The sequence below is a fragment of the Heloderma suspectum genome, chromosome 4 (assembly GCF_057233095.1).
Source record: "Heloderma suspectum isolate Gila_16-S chromosome 4, 16-S_ref, whole genome shotgun sequence".
In the NCBI taxonomy this organism is placed as follows: domain Eukaryota; kingdom Metazoa; phylum Chordata; class Lepidosauria; order Squamata; family Helodermatidae; genus Heloderma; species Heloderma suspectum.
This window is the reverse complement of record NC_139461.1, coordinates 252,509,175-252,536,607: the sequence shown is the minus strand read 5'-3', so window position 1 is coordinate 252,536,607 and position 27,433 is coordinate 252,509,175. Positions and strand designations below refer to the sequence as shown.

General features: G+C 45.3%; 1 protein-coding gene across 1 annotated transcript in view; it reads right to left on the bottom strand.

Annotated features, from left to right (window-relative positions):
* The window catches only part of MAPKAPK2 (MAPK activated protein kinase 2), a 113,907-nt gene extending 103,750 nt beyond the window's left edge, over positions 1-10,157 (bottom strand). The window contains exon 1 of the mRNA XM_084853351.1: positions 9,482-10,157. Coding sequence (XP_084709477.1) covers positions 9,482-9,751 — 270 coding nt within the window. The 5' untranslated portion in view covers positions 9,752-10,157. The remainder of the gene's footprint in view (positions 1-9,481) is intronic.
* Between the last annotated feature and the right edge of the window lie 17,276 nt (positions 10,158-27,433).

Genomic DNA, 27,433 nt, shown 5'->3' with positions numbered 1-27,433 from the left:
TTCCCCCGAAGGGCAAAGAGTCTTAATGAAATTGTCATGTAACAGCACCTGAAATGGGAACAGATTTAGCAAGAAGCCCTTTCTGTGGAATTCCCAAGAGGGCCAAACATCACCAGAAGCAGTAATCTAATATTCATGAGGTTTACAATTGTTTTCCCTTTGAGGCAAAGGTTGCATTCATTCCCCTGAGTGCATAAAACAAGAAACTCCAATGGAAAGCATCTGATGTTCAATGCCTGCATCAAAACCTAAATATGAAATTGCAGGGAGTTTCAACGTTAGTTCTGGGCAATAACTTACTCCAAACCTTTGTGGCTTCACCGGAAACAAGGCAAGTCCTGTTGCAATTATTTCCTGATAGCTGGTTTTTCAGTTATTGTTTTTGTGTTGATATTGCTAAATTGCTCCCTTTAGTCATATATAGACACAGATAATTACTGAATGAAAGCAATGCATTTCTATTTATATGCTGCATATTCATTTATATGCCCCCTTCAACCACTATCAATCGAATGATCTTCCACTGATGAGTTGTGGAGGGAACTCCATAAGCCTTGACGTAAACAACAAAGTAACTTCATCTGCCAGAACTCTCAGCTAACAATGCAGCAGTTCTAATAAAACAGGAAAGGGTCACTTACAATGCTGCACTTCGAGCTGAAATTGATACATCTGACAGCTTGCTTAAACTCGGGGAGGCTGGTGGCTTCCATGTCAGTGGGGCTCTGCACTTTGAATAGCTCCTTTAGAGTTCTGACTGAAACGCGGAGCAGATTCACCATCCTACTGACATTGGAGCTACCAGCCTTCACTGCTTAAAGTCATTCACCATGAGAGGGAAGGGAAGGAGTTAAAGGAAAAGCTCCCCTCCAGAGAGAATAAAACTACCAATGTCATACTTCCTTTATACAAATCTATGGTATGACACTTGGAATACTGTGTACACTTCCAGCCCCCACACTTAAAAAAAGATATTGTAGAGCTGGAATAAGTGCAAAAAAGGGCAACTGAGGGAGCAATCATATGACCACTAGTCAGTGGCTAGATGGCCATAGGATATGTCGGTTTCCGGAATCCAACCTCAGAGCCGGCGCTCCGAGGTTGGTTCCCAGAGAACCAACCTTCCCCGCTCCCCACGCTGCCTCGCAGGCAGCTCAGAATGGCCCCACACTCCGCACTCAGAAGAGGAGCATGGTGCGGCGAAAACAGGGCATTCCGGGGGGTGTTCCGGGGTGGGGGAGGTGGAAATGCGAATACAACACATCCTATGTGTCATCTGGCAGCCACTTCTCCCGCTCTGCCTTCCCGTGGCTAGACAGCCAAAATCAGCTGCCTAGCCGCAAATGCAGAGCAGCTGAAGCACAGCGGGGACGATTCCTTCCATGCTTCTCCTGCCCTGCATTGGACAGGCGGTCACCTCCAAGTTCAGAGGCGGCCACCTATCCCCATAGGATTGCACCCTAAAAAGATCAAGGGGCTAGAGCAAGTCTCCTATGAGGGATGGTTACAACAGCTGGGTTTGTTTAGCTTGGAAAAAAAGGAAGGTAAGGGGAGACATGATTTGTTGTTGTTGTTCAGTTGTTAAGTCGTGTCCGACTCTTTGTAACCTGATAGAGGTGTACAAAATTATGCATGGTGCAGAGAATCTGGATAGGGAGACATTTTTCTCCCTTTCACATAAAGCTAGAAACCGGGGTCATCCCATGAAGCTGATTGGTGGGAGATTCTGGACAGATAAAAGGAAGTACTTCTTCACACAGCGCATACTTAAACTATGGAATTTGCTACCACAACATGTAGAGATGGCCATCAATTTGGATGGATTTAAAAGGGGGTTAGATAAATTCCTGGAGAAGGCTATCAGTGACTACTACTCCTGATGATATGTGCTACCTCCAGTTTCAGAGACAGTATGCCTATGGATACCAGTTGCTGGGGGACATGGAGAAGACAATGCTGTTGCACTTGTGTCCTGCTTGTGGTTTCCTGGTCAACAACTAGTTGGCCACTGTGTGAACAGAATGCTGGACTAGATGGACCCTTGGTCTGCACAGCTCTTTTTATGTTCTTAGAAGGGCCAAAGAAATTGTCAGGGTGGACACTGAGCCCATAGAATCCCAGAGTAGTTCTGATTCTGAGGAAGAGCAGTCGCTCCTGGGAGAGGAGCGCACTCCTCTTTCCCAGGGCCAACAGCTGACGGAGATTCCTCCCCCCAGCATTCCTAGTTTAGTTAGCAGTCCAGGGAGTGACCAAGCACAGATAGCAGACTTGGTGGATGCGCGACGCAGACGCTGAGAGCGGCGCCAGATGGAGGGCGCGGAAAGGAGGCGAAGTGCCAGGTTGGCGCGCAAACAACGGCTGCGCCCAGAGGATCCAAGGGAAAAGGGGAGGGACTCTCCCTAGTCCTTAAGTTCAGGGGTCTGCCAGTAATTCCCTTTCAAACGGGGACCAACTGTTCCAACTTAGGGCATAGGTACTGTGCTGCTCAGATCTAGTTGCAAACGGTATAGTTGTTAAGTTGTAAAAGAAGAATAAAGCTTTGAAAGGAATCCCTTTGTCTGTGTCTGGACTTAGCTACTGGATTAGACTGAGAGAGCCCTCCAAGGAGCCCTTGACAGAAATATTGTGTCTACAAACAATGATTGCCAGGATTTTACAGAACACTTGCCTCAGCTAAAGTCAGGGTTTCACTGTGCTTGGCACAATTGTGTTTGGTATGATCTTAATCAGTCCTGCCAACAACGGCACACTCTGGTGAGTCTACCGTACTGAGAGATAAACCCCCAAATCCCACCAGTTTAAATCTTCTCCATGCCCTGAATTTAGGATAGCGGTCTTAGGCAAGTCATTATCTCTTGAACTCCCCATTTGCAATATGGGAATAATACAGACCTATTGTACAGGGTTGCTATTAGGAAGGCTGAAATAAGGTGAACCCCTTAGAATACCCAAAGCACTACATAAATGCTATTAGTTTTTTATTATTCTTCAGTGGAAAGAAAAGAGCATACAGGGGTCAGGTGAGGTGATTTGCCCAAGGCAACATCAAGAGGTCAACAATAGAGATGGCCCCCTCTGCGCCTCTGCTCCAATTCACTAACTATGGTCCAACATGATTGGTATTATTGTCATCAAATTTGGACACATACTTATTGATATGGGACATATACAGATGGAATGTAATAGAAGTTCTAAGAACAAAGTTTAAACACCTGCAACTTATCACTCAACACTAATGCATTACTCCCAGGCAATAAACTTCACTTTAATTGGCTCCAGATGACTAAAAAATCAAAGCTAGATTCAGTGCATGCCTGTGGCATTGTGCGCTGCTGTCGGCAAGGTGAATGGTGCTTAGAGACCAGCACACCTTATCTCACCCCGTATTTTAATTCAGGGTGGCCATGGAGATGCTGGCACATGCTCATTCTCTACTGCTGGAACCCCTGTTCCTCCGATTCTTTCACACGGGGGAGTATTGGAAACTTACAATTTAGAGTGGCTCAGGCAACCGCCAAATTGATTTAAAAGTGTTCTGTCAAAACAGAGCCTGAGCCCACTCATTTACAGCTTAAAGGAGGGGACAGAATTAGTGTGTCTCAGACATAATAATAGTGATAAATGTGCATGTTCTCAGGCAAAAGGCAGTAATCTGCCATTCGGCTGATTAAGTAAAAAAGTATTTTCTACAGCCTGTTTTTAAGCTCAGCATTTATAGCTGTACAGAAACATTCTGATGGAGGAACATGGTAGATTTCTCTTTCTGTGAGAAATGCCTGGGTTTTTTCAGTTACTTTTAAAGCAGATGTTTCCGAAAAAGGGGAAATAAGACTTAATTGCAACAGAAGGAGACTTCTTGTTTTTTCTTTATCTTTGCAATTAACAGGATAATGTACAGCATTTTCAGCAGCTAATGTGTGGGAGCAAGTTTATGTCTAAAATATAGACTGTCCCACTCTTCTGAAATAGAAAATATGTGCCTGTCTCACCTAAGAGTTTGCATTACATTTTCAAAGACATTTAAAGGGGGAGCCTTTCCAAAAGGGTTCATGCTCTCCACACACATGAACCACTTATGCCACAGTAAATGAGATACCACAATGCTCCGTCTTTAACAGAATTCAAACTCAACCTTATTGAAAAAATATTAAGACTGCAATCCCATACACACTTACCTTGGAGCAAATCCCATTGACCTCAATGGGGCTTACTTCTGAGCAATGATGTCGGGCAGAAAATTTTTCCAGTGCTTTATTTTTCCATGGAAAATTTCCCATTTCTTAAGTTCATTAGTAACAATGAATAGATGCCAATTGCCAATACATTATTAGGCAAGCTTAGCAGTGTCAAAGTTGCAATTAATGTTGTTCAGGTGATTACCCCAAGCAAGTATGTGAGAGAATAAATATGTCATTGAAATACCTATATGTCTCAGTGTAAAATGAAACTAATAGATAGTGACAATGAAACTGACGATGCCCCAACAACCTCAGTGGAAGAAAGCTGAACTCTATTGCAACAGATAAGTGGTTGTTGGCATATCATGCACAGATCTTTGGGCTGCTAAAATGAATTAATGCAACCTTCCCCAACCTGGAGCCCTCCATATGTGTTGGACTACAACTCCCAGCATCCCCAGCAAGCCATGCTGACTGAAGGATCCTGAGAGTTGTAGTCCAACATATCTGGAGGGCACCAGACTGGGCAAGGCTGAATTAGTGTATTTACAGTTTTCAGTATCTTTTTTTACATGCTATTGTCTTTAAATTTTTACAAGAATTCCAACAAAACAAGGCTATATAACATTTAAACCACAGCGAGTGTGCTTTCATTTCCCCCCTCAAATATTTCAGGTCAGATACTTGTAATGCATTGGGCCAAAAAACTTATGGGGTACTTAAAAAAAACTCTGTTATTTATTTTACTTGCATTTAGTAACATGCTAAGTTAGATCACTCTAGTGATTTTCCAATGCAAACTGAAAAATGTCCAATGCAAATGACCCTATGCAAAGTAGCCTATGTAATATATGTGTTTTGTTAGTTGAAAAAGTTGTAATATTTTTATATACTCATTAATTACATTGAAACATGTGAATTAAAACTTAGTAAAAATAATTATTTAAAAAGAGAAATTTTCCTATTCAATTTTTTTCTAGAAAACCCACATTGCTGCTTCTGAGTAGACATGTATAGAATTGCACTGTAACGTACACTTGGAAACTAGGACGGTCTTGTATGAGTAACATTCCATAGATTTGTCAGACTAGATTTTGTCCTTCTGAAGCAGGGGTGGGGAAGATGTGGACCTCCAGATGTTACTAGATGTTGCTCCCTTCAGGCCCAGCCAGCATGGTTAATAATCAAGAACGCTGAGAACTGTAGCCTGACAACATCTGGAAGGCCACATGTTCCCCACCCATTCTAAAGTCCACATTCCCTTAACCATTATTTAAAAGGGTGTTATATGAGAAGCCACATGAAAAAATATCAATTAAAGTTAATACCATTTTCTTAATGGTGGATTCTATGCGTTCTCCTCTCCATTCTTTTAAGTTAAGTTATCTCATGAGATTGCAGGCTTGAGTTTTGTTGATACTTTATGGTTTTGTTTGTGGTTGGTTTACATTTGATGTTTTATCATAATGAAGGTTCATAAGGACACACCCTAATGATATGTAACTGCCACAAAAGCCAGCATCTTACTCTCAGTAGTATGTTGCAAACTGCATACCATCCTCACACACCCAATAACTTCTGAAGTGAGAAAGGAAGAGACAGCAGATGTAGAATTACCACTTAAAATGCTAGAGATGAGAAGGCACATTTCAAAACAAATAACAAAATAAACTTTGAGATTTATGCAAAGTATTATGAGATCATTCAGATGCATGTGAAGGTTTTGGCTTCTGCAATATTTCCACTGGAGGTCAGCCATGCATAATATAAAGCTTTCAAATCAATGTCAAGAGGGAGGTCAAGACGAGCCCTGCAAGGCAGGTTTGCATTATTTCTATTTCATAGATAAGGAAACTGGGATTTCCTAACCCTGGATCAACTGTAGGAGGGATGATCTATGCCTAAGAATGAGGTGCTGGAATGCTGAGGCTTAACAGTGGGCAGTTCAACTTCGGGCTCAGATGAAAAATGCCGTTTTATATTTGTGTGTTTAAGTTTTTAGGGTCGAAGCAGCCTCCAACATAAAAAAAAAAAGGTAAAATCACTCAAATTTACGTATAAAACGTAAAATCACTCAAATTTAACCATAAACAAAGGTGGGATTAACAATATGTTATCAATTTAAAAAGCAATACCAATTAACAAGTAATCCCCCATTAAAAGAACTCCTTGTAAGTAAAAAAGAAATCAGATCAGGGAGATGGGCTCTGTCCTAATCCACTCACTCATGTGCTACTTTTCTACTTTTAAGGAGGTGTTTTGGATTAGTTAGTTTGGGTTTTTTACATTATGAACCGCTTAGGGATTTTAATATTTCAAGCAATATAAATGTATTATAATAAATAAATGTAGGGGAGGATTCAAAACTGATCTTGCCCTCTAAGGTGGTATGTCCATTCTATGACTTCAGGGTTCTGCCAGCTCATTCCCACTTCATTCTGCCAGCTCTCAATTCACAAAAACAAAACCATAACTTATAAATCAGTGCTCAGCTACCCACTGAAAATATTGCCTTTTAGCTCAAGCTACTAAAAAGCCACTCACCCAATAAGTGTGGGCAGGAAAATTTGTGAAAAATGTTGTGGGCCAGTAACTTGTGTAGTCTTATTTACAAAGTTGCTTTAGCTGTTGAAATACAATATTCTGAGAAAGAGAAACTAGCTGAAGGTCAGCCTATCATGGCCAAGCAGGGATTTAAATGCAGGCCTCCCCAGTCTAAGTCTGACCTTCTATACCATGTGGGCCTTTCTGAATAGCCAGTGCCAGGTGATGGAGTAGACGAATCCAGAGCAGGAAGTCCCAAGTTCAAATCTCTCATCACCCTCCAGGTTGCTTTGCTTCTTGTGGAGTAAAACAAACCTGTCTTCCCCAGCCTGGTGCCCTCCAGATGTTTTTGGACTGCATCTCCCCATCAGATGATAGGAGTTGTGATCCAAACCCATGTGGAGGGTACCAGGTTGGGGAAGGATGGCTTACACACACACACACACACACACACACATTTTGCCTTAGTTCCCATCTGTAAGATGTACCCTTTAAACTCAAAAGGAGAGATTTCCGATAGGCACTTGGCACAATGAACTACAATAAAAATAATTAAAATGTTGGCACGTTTTAGCAAGTGACGCTGCTCTGAAATTATTTGAATGCAAAGGGGTTTTTACACAAAACAGTAGACAAATCTCTGAGCCTCTTGCACGCTGCATTTATGAAACCATGAATGGTGGAAATGTGGGGTAGGAAACAAAATGGGGCATTTTGACACTGGGCACACATCCTCACTAAGGTAGTTTTTACACCCACTTTACAGGAAAAAGAGGTGCTTTTAATGTCATGGGTGAAAATACTCTCATACCTACATTGGCTAGAATAGAGGTAGGCAATCCAGTCACAACTCCCACAATCCCTGATCATTGGCCATGCTGGCTTGGGCATATGGTAGGTGTAATCCAAACCATTTTGAGGGTACCAGGTTGCCTAACCCCTGGGTCTGAATGTACACTGAAATTTTAAAAGGCTCTCTTCTGCTTTATACCCACACAGATTCACATTTTCTTACACACACACACACACACACACACAGGAGAGGCTCCCCAAAGGTGCTTTTAGTCAGCGTAAATGTGTGAAAGCACCTTGGGAAGCATTCACAATAAAAGGACCCCATCGGAGGCATCAAGAAAGTCAAACCACCTTAAGCTCGGCTCCCATTGTCCGAGTGGAGAGACACGTGAGCCGTCAACATACACGTTAAGATGACAGTTTAAGAGAGTCTCCATTTTCTTTAGTAAGAGGTTCATTTATTATATGGGGGGTTTTGTTTTTGAAGTCCCTTCCCTTTCGGAGCCTTCAGTGAACAGATTACCAGGTTTAGGAGAAGGTGTGTCATTAAGAGCGCAATCCTATGCATATTTAGACAGAAAAAAAGTCTTACAACTCCCAATATCCCTCCAGCCAGCCATGAGAATTGGAGGACTTCTCCCTGTCCAAACATGCATAGGATTGCCCTACCCGCCCCCCAGATAACACATTCCTTTTACTGTCAAACAGAAACGTGTTGCTGGTCAATTTCACGTCGTGCCCAGCTCCTCCCCTTCCCTTTATTCAAGCGTCTTGGGGCGGCGCGGGGGGGAGAGGGAGAGAGTGGCAGGCCCCAGGCAGTTATGAGACGATGGCGAAACTTAACCGATTCTCTAAATTCCAGGAACTTTCTCCTGAACCGCTTGGGAGGCGTTGCCCAGAAATGGGACTTTACATAAATGGGGAGGGGTGGGGTGAGGAGGGGAAAGAGGGAACCCACTGGGGCCAAAATTAACTGCCTGTGAATGAGGGTGATGTCTATATGTGCAAGCCACAAGGGAATTTCATTTCCAACCGAATCACACTCTGCCCTGGACTGGTGGTGTCTCAAGCGACCTCAGCAGCTGCTGCCCACGGGCATGGAGAGCTAGAAAAGATTCGGCATACGCAAGAGATTGCAGCAGCGAATACACCGTCCGACCTCTGATCGTTGGCTCCTAGGAAACGACTGGTCACAAAACACACTACAACTCCTTGAAAAGAACCGGGGGGAGGGAGAGAAAAGGATCAAATGCCCCCAGCCTATATTTACAAGGCTGACTATATATGCGTTCCTATTCCAAACGACGCCCCATTGAGTTCAAGAGGATTTACTTCTAGGTAAACGAGTCTAGGATGGCAGCTTAAAACGCTCTTTGGGCTTCTGTGGGGATCCCCCTTGGGGAACTCCTGGTTTGTTCAAATGCTGAATCTGCTTAAGGGTGATGTTGGTTAGGAGGAACAGAAAAATCCACCGTGGGATTACATCATCAACAGCCCCTTCCCTTAGATAAGGGGCGGGCGGGGGGGGGGGCGAGACACAGAAGTTTCCAACGGTGAGTAAGTGGTGAACTTTTTACAGGCCATAAAAGAGCGCCCCCGTTCTAACTTCGATCATTGTGTGGGGATTAAACTAGACTCAATACCCACGACGATCAACCGCCCCCGATAGACAGACGTCACGCACTTACACGGAACAAGTTTTATTGTTCTACACCGGTCCATCTAGAACGCGCAAGGTCTAGAAACGCTCCTTCCAGAGGGCCTTACGAAACCCGATCCTAACCGCGTTTACTCCGAAGTAAGTCCCACGTACTTTTAGGGCTGCAGCCTAATAGAAACTTAACTTTCTGGATTCGTCCCAGAGCACCGATAAAACTTTTTTTTTTTCAAAGAGCAAATGATGACAGTAAATAGACCAGAATAGAACATAAAGAGGCAACAGGTCCACTTCCGATCAGCCTTACCTTCAGTGCAAATTTGTCTCCCGTCTTCTTGTTAAAGATTTCCAAAACTTTCCCGTTAATCCCCAGCCCCAGGACTTGCGTGGTGACCTTGTAATCGTCCGTGATGGCATTTTTCTTGATCGGGAGGACGGACTTGATATGGAACTGGGGGAACTGTTGCTGTTGCTGGGCCAGTTGTTGCTGTTGCTGCGGCGGCGGCGGCGGCGGGGGAGGCGGCGGCGGGTTGGGGAAAAGTACCTGCGGGTTCTGATTCTGAGAGTTGGACAGCATCGTCCCGTCCGGAGCCGAGGCAGCCAAGAGCGGTTCCCTCCCTGTCCGCCTCGCCCCTCCTCCTCCTCCTCGCCCTCGTTCCCCGACGGTAGGAAGTTTGCGCAAAACAGCCCGGACCAAAACTCAATTCCTCGCCGGCTGGCTAGAGACGCGCCCGTTCTTCTTTGTGAACCGGCGCCCACCCGGGTCCCGAGAGCCGACCGGCCTCCGCTGGAGCCTCTGCGGAACACGCGGCCGCCCCTTCGGAGAAGAGCCCCTCCCGCCCCAACCCCGGCTCGGCCCCCGCGCCCGGCTCGCTGCCTCTGTCGAACCGCCGAGACAGGAAAAGGAATCGCTACAATGTATCAATCCCGTTCCTTCCCCGGGTCGGCTTCCCCTGCGCTGATGTCACAGCCTCGCGTTGACTGGCTGCGCCGGGCGGAGAGGAGGAGCCTGGGGCGAGCCTGGGCCGGGGGGCGGTGCCAGCCGCGGGGGGGGGGCGGGAACAGAGTCAAAAGGTTCGGAGAAGCGCGGGGGAGAAGACCGGAGGAAGAGAGGGGCGGGGAGAGGAAGGCGGCCAGGGGTTATCGCGGCGCGCTTCCACTCAGTCGCTCGGAGGGTATCGCGTGCGTGCTACTTCTGCTAGAGCCGCGCTTGGCCTGCAGACTGTGCTGGGTGAACGTGGACCCGGGGGCGGGGGGCGGGGTTCCGTGAACATCCCAACCTGAAGAAGAGCTCTGTGTGACTTGGAAGCTTGCTTCCCGGGTTTTTAAACACGGGGTGATCTAAAGCAGGGGCTCCTCTGAATGTGGCAGGTGAGCAAACGTGGACGGGAAAAGTGGATTGTGCTGGGCAGAAACACTTGATCTTATCACAGTAACTGAATAATAGTTTTGGGTTTTTTATTAGCGCTCTAGTAACAAAGCCTTTCTTATCATGAAACACCTCAAGGACTGGGAGGGGGGGTTGATTTCAGGTCTTTGGGTTGTATCCAATTTTAGTCCTATTTAGAGTAGATCCATAGAACTGAATGGGACTTAAGTTAGACTAACATTGGATACAACCCTTTGTTTTTTGATCCTTATCCATCACCTTCCTGACAGATGTGGAGATGCAAGGAAAGCACAGCCAGAAAACAGGGTGACAGCCCTACCCACATATGGACTTTAAAAGAAGTCCATTTTAAGATCTGGAAGATCTCAATCCTGCGACTGATTAAAGTTCCATTGAACCTCCATAAAATACTAGCCCAGGCCCATGGCAACAGCTATAGCAGACTTTGCACTGACAGCTGTGATAATTTGAAGGGAGCCTGAGCCAAGAGTTTTCCGGTCTGGAAACACAACTCCAACCTATGCTTTGCCTGCATAGATCAAAACAGGTTAGATGTTAGAGCAGCTTTCCTCAGCCTGATGTCTTCCTGATGTTTTAGACTACAACTCCCAGCATTCCTGACCATTGGCCATGGTGGCTGAGACTGAGGGGTGTTAAGGTCCAAAACATCTGGAGGGCACCATATTGGGGAAGGCCGAATTAGAGCATGGATTTTTTTTTTTGACAGCACAATCCTATACATGTCTACTCAGAAGTAAGCACCATAGAGTTCAATAGGACTTACTCCCACCCTAAGGCTGCTATCCTATGGGTACATGGGATAAAGTTTCATTGAATTCAGTTGGACTTTACTTAGGATGAATTCAGAAACTTCATTTCAAGCTCAAGGGATTATTAAATCAAGGTTTTGATCCTTAGTCCACCTATTGTTTCCTGTTCATGGATCACTGCCTTGTTGTGGTGAAGGGCCTTGTGTAACTCAGTGAAGCCATAAGCTATGCCGTGCAGGGCCAACCAAGACGGACAGGTCATGGCGGAGACTTCTGACAAAATGTGGTCCACTGGAGAAGGAAATGGCAACCCACTCCAGTATTCTTGCCAAGAAAACCCCATGGAACGTATCACAAGGCTAAAAGATATGACACCAGAAGATGAGCCCCTCAGTTGGAAGATGTCCAATATAATACTGGAAAAGAGCAGAGGGTATTTCCAAGTAGCGCCAGAAAGAGTAAAGCGGCTGGGCCAAAGCTGAAAGGACACTCAGCTGGGATGTGTCTGGTGGTGAAAAGAAAGTCCAATGATGTAACGAACAATATTGTTTAGGAACCTGGAATGTAAGATCAAAGAATCAAGGTAAGCTGGAGGTGGTCAAACATGAGATGGCAAGATTGAACATCGACATCTTGGGAATCAGCAAACTAAAATGGACAAGCATGGGCGAATTTAATTCAGGTGACCATCATATCTACTACTGTGGGCAAGAATCTCTTAGAAGAAATGGAATAGTACTCATAGTCAATAAAAGGGTGGGAAAAGCAGTACTGGGGTACAATCTCAAAAACGACAGAATGATCTCAGTACGAATCCAAGGCAAACCATTCAACATCACAGTAATTCAAGTCTATGCCCCAACCACTGAGGCCGAAGAAGCTGAGGTTGATTGGTTCCATGAAGACCTACAACACCTTATAGAACACCAAAAAAGATGTCCTTTTTATCACAGGGGATTGGAATGCTAAAGTAGGAAGTCAAGAAGTCACCGGGATAACAGGCAAGCATGGCCTTGGTGTACAAAATGAAGCAGGACAAAGGCTAATAGAGTTTTGCCAAGAGAACATGCTGATCGTAGCAAACACTCTTTTCCAACAGCACAAGAGACGACTCTACACATGGACATCACCAGATGGTCAATATCGAAATCAGATTGATTATGTCCTTTGCAGCCAAAGATGGAGACGCTCTATACAGTCAGTAAAAACAAGACCTGGAGCTGACTGTGGCTCAGATCATGAGCTTCGTATTGCAAAATTTCGGCTTAAATTGAAGAACATAGGGAAAACCACTAAACGATTCAGGTATGACCTAAATCATATCCCTTATGAATATACAGTGGAGGTGAGGAATAAATTTCAGGGATTAGACCTGATAGACAGAGTGCCTGAGGAACTATAGACGGAGGTCCGTAACATTGTTCAGGAGGCAGCAACTCAATCCATCTCAAAGAAAAAGAAATGCAAGAAAGCAAAGTGGCTGTCTGATGGGGCTTTACAAGTAGCTGAGGAAAGAAGGGAAGCGAAAAGCAAGGGAGAAAGGGGAAGATATATCCAACTGAATGCAGAGTTCCAGAGAATAGCAAGGAGAGACAAGAAGGCCTTCTTAAATGAACAATGCAAAGAAATCGAGGAAAACAATAGAATGGGAAAGACTTTCTTCAAAACTGGGAAAGATTTTCTTCAAGAAAATCAGAGATATCAAGGGAACATTTTGTGCAAAGACGGGCATGATCAAGGACAAAGAAGGCAGGAACCTAACAGAAGCAGATGAGATTAAGAAGAGGTGCAAAGAATACACAGAAGAACTCTACAGGAAAGATCTTAATGTCCCTGATAGCCATGATAGTACGGTCATTGAACTTGAGCCAGACATCCTAGAGAGTGAAGTCAAGTGGGCCTTAGGAAGCATTAGTAACAACAAAGCTAGCGGAGATGACAGTCTTCCAGCTGAGCTATTTAAAATCCTAAAAGATTGTGCTGTTGAAGTGCTGCACTCAATATGCCAACAAATCTGGAACACTCAACAGTGGCCACAAGACTGGAAAAGGTCAGTTTACATTCCAATTCCAAAGAAGGGCAATGCCAAAGAGTGTTCAAACTACCGCACAATTGCACTCATTTCACATGCCAGCAAGGTGATGCTCAAAATCCTACAAGCTAGGCTTCAGCAGCATGTGAACCGAGAACTACCGGAAGTCCAAGCTGGGTTTCGAAGAGGCAGAGGAACTAGAAATCAAATCACCAACATTCGCTGGATCATGGAGAAAGCAAGAGAATTCCAGAAAAACGTCTCTTTCTGCTTCAGTGACTACACTAAAGCTTTTGATTGTGTGGATCACAACACACTCTGGCAAATTCTTAAAGAGATGGGAGTACCAGACCACCTTACCTGTCTCCTGAGAAACCTGTACGAGGGTCAAGAAGCAACAGTAAGAACCGGACATGGAACAACCGCTGGTTCAAAATTGGGAAAGGAGTACGACAAGGCTGTATGTTGTCGTCCTGCTTATTTAACTTATATGCAGAGTACATCATGAGAAACGCTAGGCTGGATGAATCACAGGTCGGAATTAAGATTACCGGGGAATTATCAACAACCTCCGATATGCAGATGATACCACCCTAGTGGCAGAAAGCGAAGAGGATCTAAAGAGCCTCTTGTTGAGGGTGAAAGTGGAGAGTGCAAAAGCTGGTCTGAAACTCAACATTAAAAAAACAAAGATCATGGCATCTGGCCCCATCACTTCCTGGCATATAGAAGGGGAAGAAATGGAAGCAGTGACAGATTTTACTTTCTTGGGCTCCAAGATCACCGCAGGCGGTGACTGTAGCCATGAAATTAAAAGACGTTTGCTCCTTGGGAGGAAAGCTATGGCAAACCTAGACAGCATAGTAAGAAGCAGAGACATCACCTTGCCAACAATGGCAAGCTATGGTTTTCCCACTAGTAACGTATGGCTGTGAGAGCTGGACTATAAGGAAGGCTGAGCGCCGAAGAATTGATGCTTTCGAACTGTGGTGCTGGAGAAGACTCTTACGAGTCCCCTGGACTGCAAGGAGTATCAGTCAGTCCTAAAGGAAGTCAACCCTGAGTGCTCATTGGAAAGACCGATACTGAAGCTGAAGCTCAAATATTTTGGCCACCTAATGCGAAGAGAAAACTCTCTGGAAAAGACCCTGATGCTGGGAAAGATTGAAGGCAAAAGGAGAAGGGGATGGCAGAGGATGAGATGGCTAGATAGCATCACCGATGCAATGAATATGAACTTGAGCACACTGCGGGAGAGAGCGGAGGACAGGAAGGCCTGGCGTGCTATGGTCCATGGGGTCACGAAGAGTCGGACACAACTTAACGAATGAACAACAACCACCTAGTGTTTAATGCATCCAGGCAGGTAAGCAAAGGTGGAGCTGCATTAAGAATATTTCATTTTATTTCTATTTTATTTATTTTATTTCTATACAGCCCAATAGCCAAAGCTCTCTGGCCAGTTCACAAAAATTAAAACCAAAAGAAAATGGGCACAGGATCTGAGAAAGCAAGGCATCCCTCTTCTGGCTTACAGATTTTTCCTTCTCCCATATACATTAAAAAAAATGGATCACCACACTATGGTACCAATAGTTAGGCAAGACTTTTAAAAATTAGGCCAGTTTTTAAAACTTCACAGGCAAAACTGGAAATTATCAAAAGTTATTTATTAGGAAATAAAAGATGAAGCATATAGGAAAGATAACTGAAACAATATATTCATTTACCACTGTTTAAACACTTGAAAACTGAGAATTTTGGAATATAGGGCCATATCCAATACAATATGTGTGCTAATGTAAATTATGTTGCACTAGCGTAAGGGGCCTCTAGTGCAACGCCAGCTAATGGCTTTAGCTGGTACAACATGATTCCCTGGAAAATCCATCATGCCAGCTAATGCTATTGGTGCTGCGCTAGAGGTCCCTTACACTAGTCCGATGTCATTTATGTTAGTGCTCACGTGACACTGGATACTGCCCATAGCTTTCAGTAAAATGTCCCAATAAGTGTACAGATCCAGATGAATAATTACTGCAGACATCAAAAGGAAGTTTCTTGTCCATTTCAAGCAGTTATCTGGGGGTTCATAGCCTCTGGTATTCAAGCAAGCACATCCGTGCCTTCCTTACCATCTCTTATTAATGGAAATGAGCACACAGTATGCGAGACTGTGACCTCTCAGAAGCCTTGTAGCTTTGGGCCATCGCTGTTCAGGGGTGGGCAACTTGGGGCCCTGCAGAAGTTTTGTCCTGCAACTCCCATCATCCCTCACCATTGGCTATGCTGGCTGGGGCTGACAGGAGTTGTGGGCCAAAACATTGGGAAGAACAGAGGTTGCCCACCCCTGCTGTAGGTCCTTGCAGATATCAAACCTAATTCCTTATAGAGGTAGAAATGAATTAAACTGGTAAACAAAAGACCCCAACCCTATTTCCTACAGGAATTGCATCATTACACAGGAAAGACATGAAATCTTCAGTTCCACTTTTGCCCAGTGCAGAGAGGCTACCAGGATTCACAGAGTAGAAGGGAAGTGTGAGAAGTCTATTGCCATTGAGGAACAGGGCCATTGACTTAGGTGATCATCTTCTGTTCCAGAAACAAACATTGAGAGGTACAGAGAGTCTTGAACAGTGTTTGAAGTAAAGGAACATCCCCCTTTCAAGAAGTGAAATGAGTGTTAGTGGATTTGCATGAGAAAAGTCAGGAAAGAACAAAAGATTCAGTATACAGTTATGTGAAATCCCTGGACTGAAACAGGTCATTTAGAATACCTTTCCAGTACAATTAACATTTATTCCTGCAATTATTAATGCCCAATGGTATCATAAATCCTCTTCTGTAATGTAAGGGAGCCATGCCATCATCCATGCACAGGATACCAGTGCAACTGTGCCAAGGTTGCTACTGCACCATAACCCAATCTCACAATTCCATAAGTATCTGTGGTTCACTCAGAAGGCTTGTCTATAAGGCATAGATGCCTGTGGGATTTGGCTTCTGTTCACCCAGCATACATGAATTCCATCAATTTGCAAGTATAAAGTAAGCAGAATGAGAAGAGATGGCTGAATCAAGTTACGGAAATGAAGCATGCTGGTGAATAAAATACTGATATTTGGTGCAGAAAATGCCAACAATGAGTAGATGCCTCCCTTCTGTTCCCACAAAGCAGACAGAAGGCAAATATTAAAGGCTATGTGAGGCCAGCCGTTGGCATTTCTGAAAGGCCACTTTCATTTTTGACGTAAGATAGAGCAAAGGGTGGAATAAAACAGCATACATTTCTCATGTTGTTGCTGGGGAGGCTAGGAAGACCCTTGCAAGCTGTCAATGTAGTACAGCCATCATGAACAATGCTTTTTAGCTTGTGCCTGAGCGGTTGCCAACAGACATGCAAAAGAACACTCTATCAGCACTGAAGATACCCTCTTATTTTGCATGGTGAACTCAAATAAGTAAATGTCCTTTGAGATATCAGTAGGATGAAGAAATTAGGGCTGAGTAATCAAACATGGTCTCCTCAGCCATATCTGCTCTCATCATACCCTGTCAATGAATGTAGTTCTTAAAAACGTACATGGTGCATACTGAAATATAGCTTTAGTTCCTTCAGGATTCTGCATCCAAAAAGACCTGGTGATACTGAAGCACCATACACTGACATTTCAGTATCAAAATGTAAAATCGACTAAGCTGAATTGGGCCAGCCCAGCATTGGGTTGCATGGCTGCAGTAGGGATGTATGGATTTTGTTAAATCCATTATGTCTGTGTTTTGCGGATTGTCAGACATCTTTCATTCCGTTGTCCACTCATTGACAGAATTTGAGTTTTTAGACCAGAATATAATTCTGTTTGCTCATTACCTAATGCAAAGTAGTGCTAATACCCATTTGTGAAAATGCACTAATGCACATTAGCACAAGTGCACATTAGCGCTAATGCAAAATAGCATAAACTCCCCCCAAAAAGAAAAATTGGTCTGCAAGTCCGCAGAATCGGCATGACTTGGAAAAAGCCCATCCACTGTGGAATCTGCAGGTCGGATTCAAAGAAATCAGAACTCATTTGAATCCATTGTGGGTTTCTCCAACCTCCCAAGGCTGCACACATCAAGTTGATGTCAGATGGCCGTGGCAATGGAGCAGAATCTGCTAACTGGGTAATAGCTAACTCGGCTACTAATGGATACTTTAGTGTTTTCAAAGATAAATTTTCTACTTGGAAAGCATTTTATGTAGGATATGGTACGCAACCCACACATCAACTGTTATATGTGACAATTGCATGTTGAAATAGCAGTCTTTACTGATATCTTTGGCTTTTCCAAATCCCTAAAATATGAATTACTTTATTTATAGAAACTAAGCTTCTGAAAATAATGGCTATTTGTACCATTACTTTCCAAAATACACACTTTGGTTCCAGGACTTTTTACCAAGAAGACTTTATAGCAGTAATTCCCAGACTGTGTTAGGATAGTCAGCTTTGTAGGATTTCACAAACATCAGTGTTAAAAAAAACAACTTTGGACATCTCTGAGTTGCATGCACGTGTGCACGCACACATACAAATTAGAGGCATGATCCAGAGGTCATGTATGTGGAGGACAGGAAGCTGGGATCCAAGAGGTCCACCCTTGGGTGGAGGGAAAAGGCTTGAAAGGAAAATCATTTCCAGCACAGGAAATCCTGTCCTCATCTTTGCCTCTGTTCCATCCCACTATCACTCATCTTAAAGCTCATACTCACACAGTTCCTCTTTGCTATTGATTGATCTACATGCTTGGTCTCAGGCATAGAGGAGGAAGAGGAGGACAAGGGCATTTCTTTCCTTTCTAGCATTCTCCTTCTATCCCCAGCCACCATGTTTGAAGACCTATTGCTCTCTTCCCAACTGTTCCAATATTTTGGTGATGGAAAAACCACGATAGTCTATGCCATCTCCATAGTGGAAAGAAGGTCAGTCTAATGAGATTATGGCCCTGGATAAGGAATTTCTGCTAACCATGGTGGCTTAGCATGTTGTGGGGGGGGGAGAAAAACCTGCTAACTGCAGTTGCAGAACCACCCCAGGTAACCATCCCCCTGTAACAGAGTTAAGGGGCCCTGGGGTAGCTTACCATTACATGAGGTGGGTTCTCCAGTTATTAGAACAGGCTTTCGGTGGTTTCTCAGCCATGACCATAGAAACTCTTCTGGTGACGTTCTAGCCAGTGCAGACTCTCTCTGTGGTCGCAGTCACATAGTGACGGATGGAGTGGCCAGCTTATGCATTTTTGCAGTGCGAGGGCCACTGAGATCACCGGTGGTGGAGGCAGTGGGGGGATGGTTACGGTGGAACCATGCAGCACTGTGTGGTTTCCAGTCATGTGATGGGCACATGCATCATGGTTTTGCTACCCCCCCCCTCCACAATTACCCAAACCACCTTCCCCCCGTGCGTGTCTGAACAGGGCCTATATGACTGGGTTCTCACAACACGCTAACCCACACTGAGTGTGAGTTGTTGTTGAACCATGGGTTATTTGTTGAACTGTGGGTTAGCGTGTTGTCTGAATGCAGGACATTTTCCGAGGGTGGCTTATAAACCATGCAGTGTGGCTTATTTTTTATTTATTTACAATATTTATATACCACTCCACATCAAAGATTTCAGAGTGGTGAACAACAAGATAAAAGAATAAAAACCCATAGTTAAAACATTTTTTTAAAAACAGATTCTGAACATCTGGTCACTCAGGCTGGTGACTCAGGGAAAGCCTCTCAAAATGACAATGACTTCAGGAGGCACCAAAAGCAACACAATGTTGGTGCCTGCCTGACCTCCAAAGGCAGGGAATTCCCCAGGAAGGGGGCCACTACACTGAAGACTCTCTTCCTGGTGGACTCCATCCAGGCCATAGGTCCATGTGGAGCCACCAGGAGCATGCCCTCCGATGACCTCAGTGACCGAGTGGGTTGGTAAAGAAGAAGGCACTCTCTCAGTTATCCTGGTTCCAAGTTGCTTAGGGCTTTGTACACTAATACTAATACCTTAAACCTGGCCCGGTAGCGAATAGGCAGCCAGTGCAGATCCCTCAGCAAAGGAGTTACATGCTGAAAGGGGGCAGCTCCCAACAACAGCTCAGCTGCTGCATTGTGCACTAGCTCCAGCTTCCAGGCCAGCCTCAAGGGCAGCCCCACATAGAGCATGTTGCAGTAATCCAGTGTTGAGGTTATTAATGCCTGTACCACTGTGGCCAAGCTATCCCTGTCCAGGAGAGGCCATAGTTGGAGAACCAGCCAAAGCTGGTAAAAGGCAGTCCAAGCCACCACAGCCACTTGGGCTTCCAGCAAGAATGATGGATCTAGGAATACCCCCAGACTATGAACCTGATCTTTCAGAGGGAGTGCAACCCCATCCAGAACAAGCAATGCGCCTATCTCCCAGACTCAGGAAACACTCACCCACAGAGCTTCCATCTCGCCAGGATTCAGCTTCTGTTTATTAGCCCTCATCCAGCCCATTACTGAGATTAGACACTGATCCAGGCCTTGCACAGCCTCTCCTGATTCAAATGTCACAGGGAGACAGAACTGCATGTCATCAGCATACTGATGGCATTTAGCTCTAAATCCCCTAATGACCGCTCCCAGCGGCTTCATATAGACGTTAAATAACACTGGGGACAAGACGGTGCCCTGCGGCACCCCATAGCTCAATTGCCAAGGGGCCGAGGAATACTCACCCAACGTTAGTCTCTGAAATTGGCCCCATAGGTAGGACTGGAAACACTGTGACACAGTGCCTCCAATACCCATCCCACGGAGTTGATCCAGGAGGATACCATGGTTGATGGTATCAAAAGCCGATGAGAAATCGAGCAGAATTAACAGGGTTGCACTCCCCTTGTTCCTCTCTTGATAAAGGTCATCCATCAGGGTAACCAAGGGTGATTCAGTCCCATAACCAGATCGAAACCCAGACTGGAATGGGTCTAGATAATCAGTATCCTCCAAGAGTGCCTGCAGTTGCTCCACCACAATCCTCTCAAGCACCTTCCCAAGGAAAGAGGTATTTGAGACTGGATGGTAGTTGTCTAGTACCATTGGGTCCAGAGTGGGCTTCTTCAGGAGTGGCCCCACTGCCTCCTTAAGGACAGCAGGGACCACCCCTTCCCGTAGGGAAGCATTTATCTCTCCCTGAACCCACCCAGTCATACCTCCTTGGCTAGCTTTTATTAGCCAAGAGGGGCAGGGAATGAGAGGGCACATGGTTGATCGCATTGCTGCAAGCACCTTGTCCACATCATCAGGCCACAGGAACTAGAACTGATCCCACAAAATCAGGCAGATGGTGGCATCAGACACCTCGACCAGAACTGTGATAACAACAGCATCAAGTTCGCTGCGGAGACAAGCGAATTTGTCCTCAAAGTGTGATGCAAAAAAGTTACAGTGGGCCCTCGATGGGGCCAGGGCCCCATTTGTTGGGAAGGGTGTTAACAACCCTCGGACCACCCAGAAGAGTTCCGCTGGATGGCTACTCAAGGATACAATGGAGGCAGCAAAATAGGCTTTCTTTGCTGCCCATACCACCACACAGTAGGTACGATTATGTGCTGTAGAGCGTGCTCGGTAATCTTTGCTTAAAGTCTTACACCATTTGCACTCTAGCTGATGTCCACCCTGTTTCACTGACTGCAGCTCCCCACTATACCAAGGAACAGAGCGGGCTCTACAGTGCTGGAGAGGGCACTCAGGTACAGTCAAGGCAATGGCCCTCCGCATCTCACTCTTCCACAGTGAGACTAGGGCCTCGGCTGAATCACCAGCTCTCTCCACTGGAAAATCCCCAAGAGCATTCAGAAATCCACTGGATTCCATCAGTCTCCTGGGGCGGACCATCCGAATGGGTCCCCCACCCCTGTAGGAGGGAAATAACACCATGAGTTCAAACCCCACCAGGAAATGGTCTGACCATGACAATGGGTTTACTTGGACCTCCCCTCCCCCCAATCCTCAGGCCACCCATCTCAAAACTTGGAGCAAAAACCAAATCAAGGGTGTGCCCCACATGAAGTCCTGAGCTGGAACTCCAGAGAGCCTCAGCATGGAAGTTAAAGTCAACCAGAACCACCATCCTGGGTTCCTCCAACACCACACTCGAGACTGCCTCTGCCAGCTCAGTCAGGGAAGATGCTGGGCAGCAGGGTGGGCAATATACCAACAGCATCCGCAATCTGCCTCTATGGCCCAACAGCAGGTGCAGCCCCTCAAGGCCTGCTCCAAGGTGGAGTGGTTTCCTGGTGATGGAGATGGAGGTTCTATGGTCCACAGCGACCCCCCCCCCCCGGCCCACCAACCTATGTTGGTGCTGCACCGAGTACCCAGGTGGGCAGAGCTGAGTCAGGCCAACTCCACCCAGCTCATCCACCCAAGGCTCAGTAATACATGCCAGGTCAGCCTTCTCATCCACAATTAAATCATGAATGAGTACAGTGTTATTGCAGACCAACCTGGCATTAAATAGCAGCAGGAGGGCTCAGTGGATGAGCTACCAGGCACATGAGAACTAGAGGAAGGGGATAGCAGGGGAACAGTGTGTAGATTTCTGTGGCCCATTCTACTTTGATATCCCAACCCCCTCCCCCTGCCATATCTCCTTCTGCCCTAAGTCACTGGAATAGTGGTACCCCCTCCTTGGGTCCCTGTATCAGAGTTCCCCAAGCGAATCCTTACCACACCAGAACTACCCACACACTCTAAGCACCCACCCCCATTCAAACGTACCCTCAACTATTCAACACATACACTCCACTCATCCAACGGTCACTCCCAACCAAACAACACAATCACAGTGTGTAGCTTGTGGTTATAACCAGCCACTGGTCACATCTAAGACATCTGGCTTGCCAACCAACCAAGCAATATAAAGAACAAGAAGGTGCTTGTTTCCTAGCCATTCAACCTACTTCCATTAGTTCATGTTCATTCCATCTCTCACCTGGAGTGTGGCAAACAGTTCTCCCCCCTGACTCTCACCCAGGGGAGGCCTTGCTTCTAACTACACAGGCTCCCACCCTGGGCAAAAGAAGCCACTCTGGTACATGAAGCTCTGATCCCGTCTCTCAGCCAGAGTGGGCAAACAATGAGATGTAGGTACAACTGTTGTCAGGGGATCCCTGCTATCACTGAGGAACACCCCACTCACACAAATCAGGTAGTGAATGGACAAGCAGAGAGTGAACAAACGAAGGAAGAAGGAGAAAGTAAGAGGCACCCTCATGGAATCCCAAAGGGTTGCCCCTGCCAGGGCAGTCTGCTGTCAGGTCCCTTGGTCCTCTCCCTTCACAATCACACACTCCAGGGTACCAGGCTTCAGACTCACTACTTTATTAGTTAAGAACCAGGCTCTTTACAAATGCAAACCCTCGGAGACTCTCAGGCTACAAAGGAAAACAGCTACTCCACATAATTACAAATATCAATAAAGGAGCCAAGTGGGAATCAGAGACATTGCCGGCAGTTTGAAACAAGAACTTGCCAGCCAGAATAACATGGGGGGATGCCCCTCCCTTACAGTTGTGCCCTCCTACCTAGGCTATCAGACATAGCCAACGGGGTGGAATGTCTGAGCTCCACCTCTAACTTTTCCCGCTTCGCTCTGCGCCAGACTCTAGCATCCTTCAGGTCACACCCCACACTCTCCTCCTCCTCCTCCGAGTTCTCACAGGGGAGGAAAGGGGGGGGGGTTCAGGTCAAGCCATCTGTGTGCCAAGTTCCTGAGAAGAACGTCTATCCATATCTGAGCTCACCGAGGAAGCCTCCCCCATTCTGGCTGTTCCCATTCTGAGTCTGAGCTGCTAACTATCTCCACACGCTCAGAATCATTCCTGACATCCGCCACCTTGTGGCAGGGCGGCTTAAATCTCTGTGATGCCAAAGGTTTCAAAAGGGCTAAGAGATAGTGCCCTGTTCGGATTAGCTGGAGACCTTCAACAGGTGGCTTCACTCCACAATCAGTGTCAGGCTGACGCAAGGCAAAGTTACTGGGGGGGGGGGGCATTGCAAGTAATTGCAAGGAGCTGGAACACGATGGAATAAATCTCTCCCCCCAGTTCTCTTCTCTCACCAGTCCAAAGTACAGAGTGCCTGGTCCTATGTCTTATTTTTCTCAAACAAGCCATCTTGAGAACCCATGGTTTGTTTTTGGATTGTTCAGGATGGTTAACAAGCCACACTGCATGGCTAACAAGCTACCCTGTAGAAAATGACTAGGTTTCAGACAACACGCTAAACCACAGTTCAACAAATAACCCATGGTTCAACAACAACCCACACTCAACCACTGAGTGTGGGTTAGCATATTGTGTGAACAGCCTTTATGAGTCAAGGAGAAAATCAACTTCTATTTTGCTATTTTGTTGGCCAAACCAAAACTTGTAAGGAAGCATCTATGCAAAGAACTCTCTTCCTGAACATCGAACATCATTTCCATTAACAAGGCTCACACCCTTTTAGTCACTATCTTTCAGGCATTTCTAGTTTCATAAACAAAAACTTCAATGAGTTAATGATCGCGTCAAAGCGTCCTGTTCTCTGATGAGTGTTTATCTATAATCAATTCCCATGAAGAGAAGAGACATGAATAACAGAGCAGGCAGGCCGAGTGTCAAAGGAAGGCCAAGAGGTGAGAATGAGTTCTGCGAGGAACAAAGCATATCCCAGCAGCAGCAAATTAACCCACTCGTCCATGTGCAGCTCTGAATCCAATAAAAGAACCAATGAGCCCCAGAACTGGACTTAAAAGATAAGGAACAATCACCCAGAGCCAATTTATCACTCAGCAACATGACATCTGCTAGGGGCCAAATGGAAACCCTGTATCCCTGGCTTAAGAGAACAGAATGGGTTTTTTCTTTGTTTTTACAATGAATGTAGGATGCATGAGATGTATGAGATTTCTTAAGGAGTGCTAAAGAAATATTAACAGCTAATTCACACAATCACTAAGCTAGTTTAAAAAATAAATAAATCTGTACATGTTGTTGGGGAAGCAGGCCCATTCCTGTGTCCTACACATGAATGTACAATATAATGTGTAACTCAGTGGGTATACACATCTGTCAATATGCATGTATCCTGCATAGCCCTGCTATCCCTCCCCCTCAGAAAAGGACTTGAGCCTCCCTCCAGAGTTGCTGCATGGCTGGCCTTGCCATATTTAAAAAAACAGGGCTGGCCCTACCATTAGGCATTGTGAACTTACATTCTCTCTCAACCTACTCCCCCCCCCAAAAAAAATGTTGGTTTCTTTTTTCAAAACCACACCAATAAACAATCATCCACATTGTTTATTTATACAATAAATAAATTGTATTATTTATTTATACATTAGGAGCAGGAGCTGTACAAAAAGAAAAAGATCAGGTCCTAAACTGCACTCTCATAAACTAAAAAGAAAAGAAGAGGAAGAAAGGATTTGGACAGAAAGGGAAAATCAAATCATCTTGTTCATACATGACATTTTTATACTCTGCAGTTCTGTGTTTACGCTGTTGCCTTTTGACTAGCCCATGAGCCATTTACAACACAGATGTCAGGAATGACAGACTGAGAAGCTATCTCTCAGCAGCAGTGGCATCCATCAGATACCAAAGTGATTAAATCTATCAGTTGCCAGGCAGCATTACATATAAATTATAAAACCCTTTCTGGGGAATCAATGTCTTCTGCCTGGAAGGCCTTGCAATCTACAGAGCAGCAGGAGCTTATTACCCATTCCCAGTGATGTTCACATTTAGGTGTTGTGTTAAATTAATATTTCTCCGACCATGAAACCCCATTAATTACAAGGCATGTAGCATTTTAGGGAATCTTTGTTCCAACTGAGGTCTTCCTTTTGCCCTGATCACTGCCAGGATTCCCTTAGCCCCCACTTCACTTCACGCCCAAACGTACACAGACGAGAGGCTTCAGTCTTCAGCTTTTAATCCATTACTTCACAGGGTCATACAGATGCAACTTCTCAGAGACTCTCCATCTACAAGGAATGCCTCCAGGGGAATCAAATGGAATTTATGAGAGTTGCCTGCCATTTGAAGAGGGAGGCAGTCTCGCTAGCCTAACTTAAGGGGGGGAGGTCCCTCTCTTGTCGTGAGGCCTATAAGTGCAGCTTTCCATGCAAAGCAATCGGGTAGAGCATCTAAGTTCTGCCCCTGCCTTCTCTCTCTTTGCTCTGTGCCTGCGCCTGGCATCTATTAGGTCATCCTCCTGTTCACTGCCTCTCATGGGGGGGGGATGAGGAGGGACCCTCAAGCTCAGCCATCTGCACATTTGTAACCTGAGAAGCAGGCCTACTCATATCTGGACTAGCCTGGGAAAACACCTCCCCCATGTCTGATGGTTCTCCTTCAGAATCTGAACTGCTATCCCACTCCCTGTGCTCAGAAACACCCCTGACAATCACCATGCGGTTTGCAACCATTCATGTGTAAGTGTGTGTGTGTGGCTGCTTTTTAAGAGACCAACAAAATGCACCTGTAAAGATCAAAGAATCTTTAATGCAGCCATCACATTTTAATGGAATTGCTTTATGGATTGGATTGCCTTATTTAATCTACCTTTGCCAGAGTCACTGACAGGGCTGAAGTGTGAGTTTGCAGAAGTTTTTAAGAGCAATGGAAGCAATGCTGAGTATTATTCCTTCCAAGGAACAAAGGAAGCTGCCTTATACCAACTCAGATCATCAGTCCATCTAGCTCAGGGGCGGGGAGTGCAGGGGCCAAAGGTAGATCTGGATCTACTGGTAATTCTCTGGGCGCTTTGCAGTGGATCACCAAGGATTTCTGACTCCCAGCTGTTTAACAATAGCAGCAACAAAATTACTCTCCGTAGTGCAGCCTTAATTATACTGCTGAAATGAAGAAAGCTGGGGGTTGTAACAATATGAAAGACCTGCTGGATTCAGCTTGAGTGGGTTGTGCTTCCTGGGAGGAATCAGGAAGTAGTTAAGAGCAACACCCACTGCTTCTAGCCCGAGGAGAGAAAGGCCAGAGTCTGCAAGAGCTCTGCAGAAAAGCCTTTATTGAAATAAAACCTAACAGTTTGTTTACAAAATGGAGTGTCTGATTCTATTAGGTGCAACCCACCAACTTTGAAACATGATGGCAGCGGTGAGTGAATCCTAGGGGCTGTCTTCATAGAGGATTTCATGCAGACTGGGAGCATTTTGAATTTGTTCGTGGCACATGACGTCGTGGCCAGTGCGCCGCCAACCAGCTGCTTCTGTCTTGAAAAGCCGCATTATCTGAAAGTCCTTTTACTCCACTTTTTTCAGTTTAAGTGGCTCCCACATGGTTCCACTACTGTGTGCTGCATTCCTCTGCGTTAACTCCTGGGCATGCCTTTGTGACCTGGCTGCATTGCGGTCAAGGGGTGGGGTGGCCCCTCCCACCCACTCACTCATTCTCCCCATTGGCACTACTATCCCCAGGGAGAGTAATTAGAGTAATTACAGTAACTAGTCTACCTTTCCGACTTGAGTCTTCAGAATCATGCTGTACTTCCTTTTCACCAGGGGGAGTAACTAGCCTCCCTATCCCTGCTGAGAGCCATCATTATGCACTTCTCTGATGTTTGCCTGATGTTGGGTTGATTCCTTTCTCTGATGATGTGCTAAGTCACCTCTCTGATATTGCATTACTTCGCTTGTCTGGGCACTTGTCTGGTCCTTGAGTTACTTTGCTGCTTCTCTGATGTTTGTGTTACTTTGCTTCTTGATGTTTGCTTTACTTCAGGGCTTCTCTGATCATTACATGTTGCTTTGCTTTCCTGCCTCTCTTTGCATTGCTTCGCTTCCCTGCTTCTTTTTGTGTTACTTCACTTCCCTCTTACTTGTGTAACACTTTTTCTTCAAGGTCTCTAAAGGGATTCACAGCAAAGGCTTTATATAGGGAAAACTAACATATATTGTAATATCTTAATTAAAACAATAATAATGCATATGTAATAATTTTACATGCATAACCCACCTAAACAATACAACAGAGTACATCCCTCCCAAAGTTCTGTCT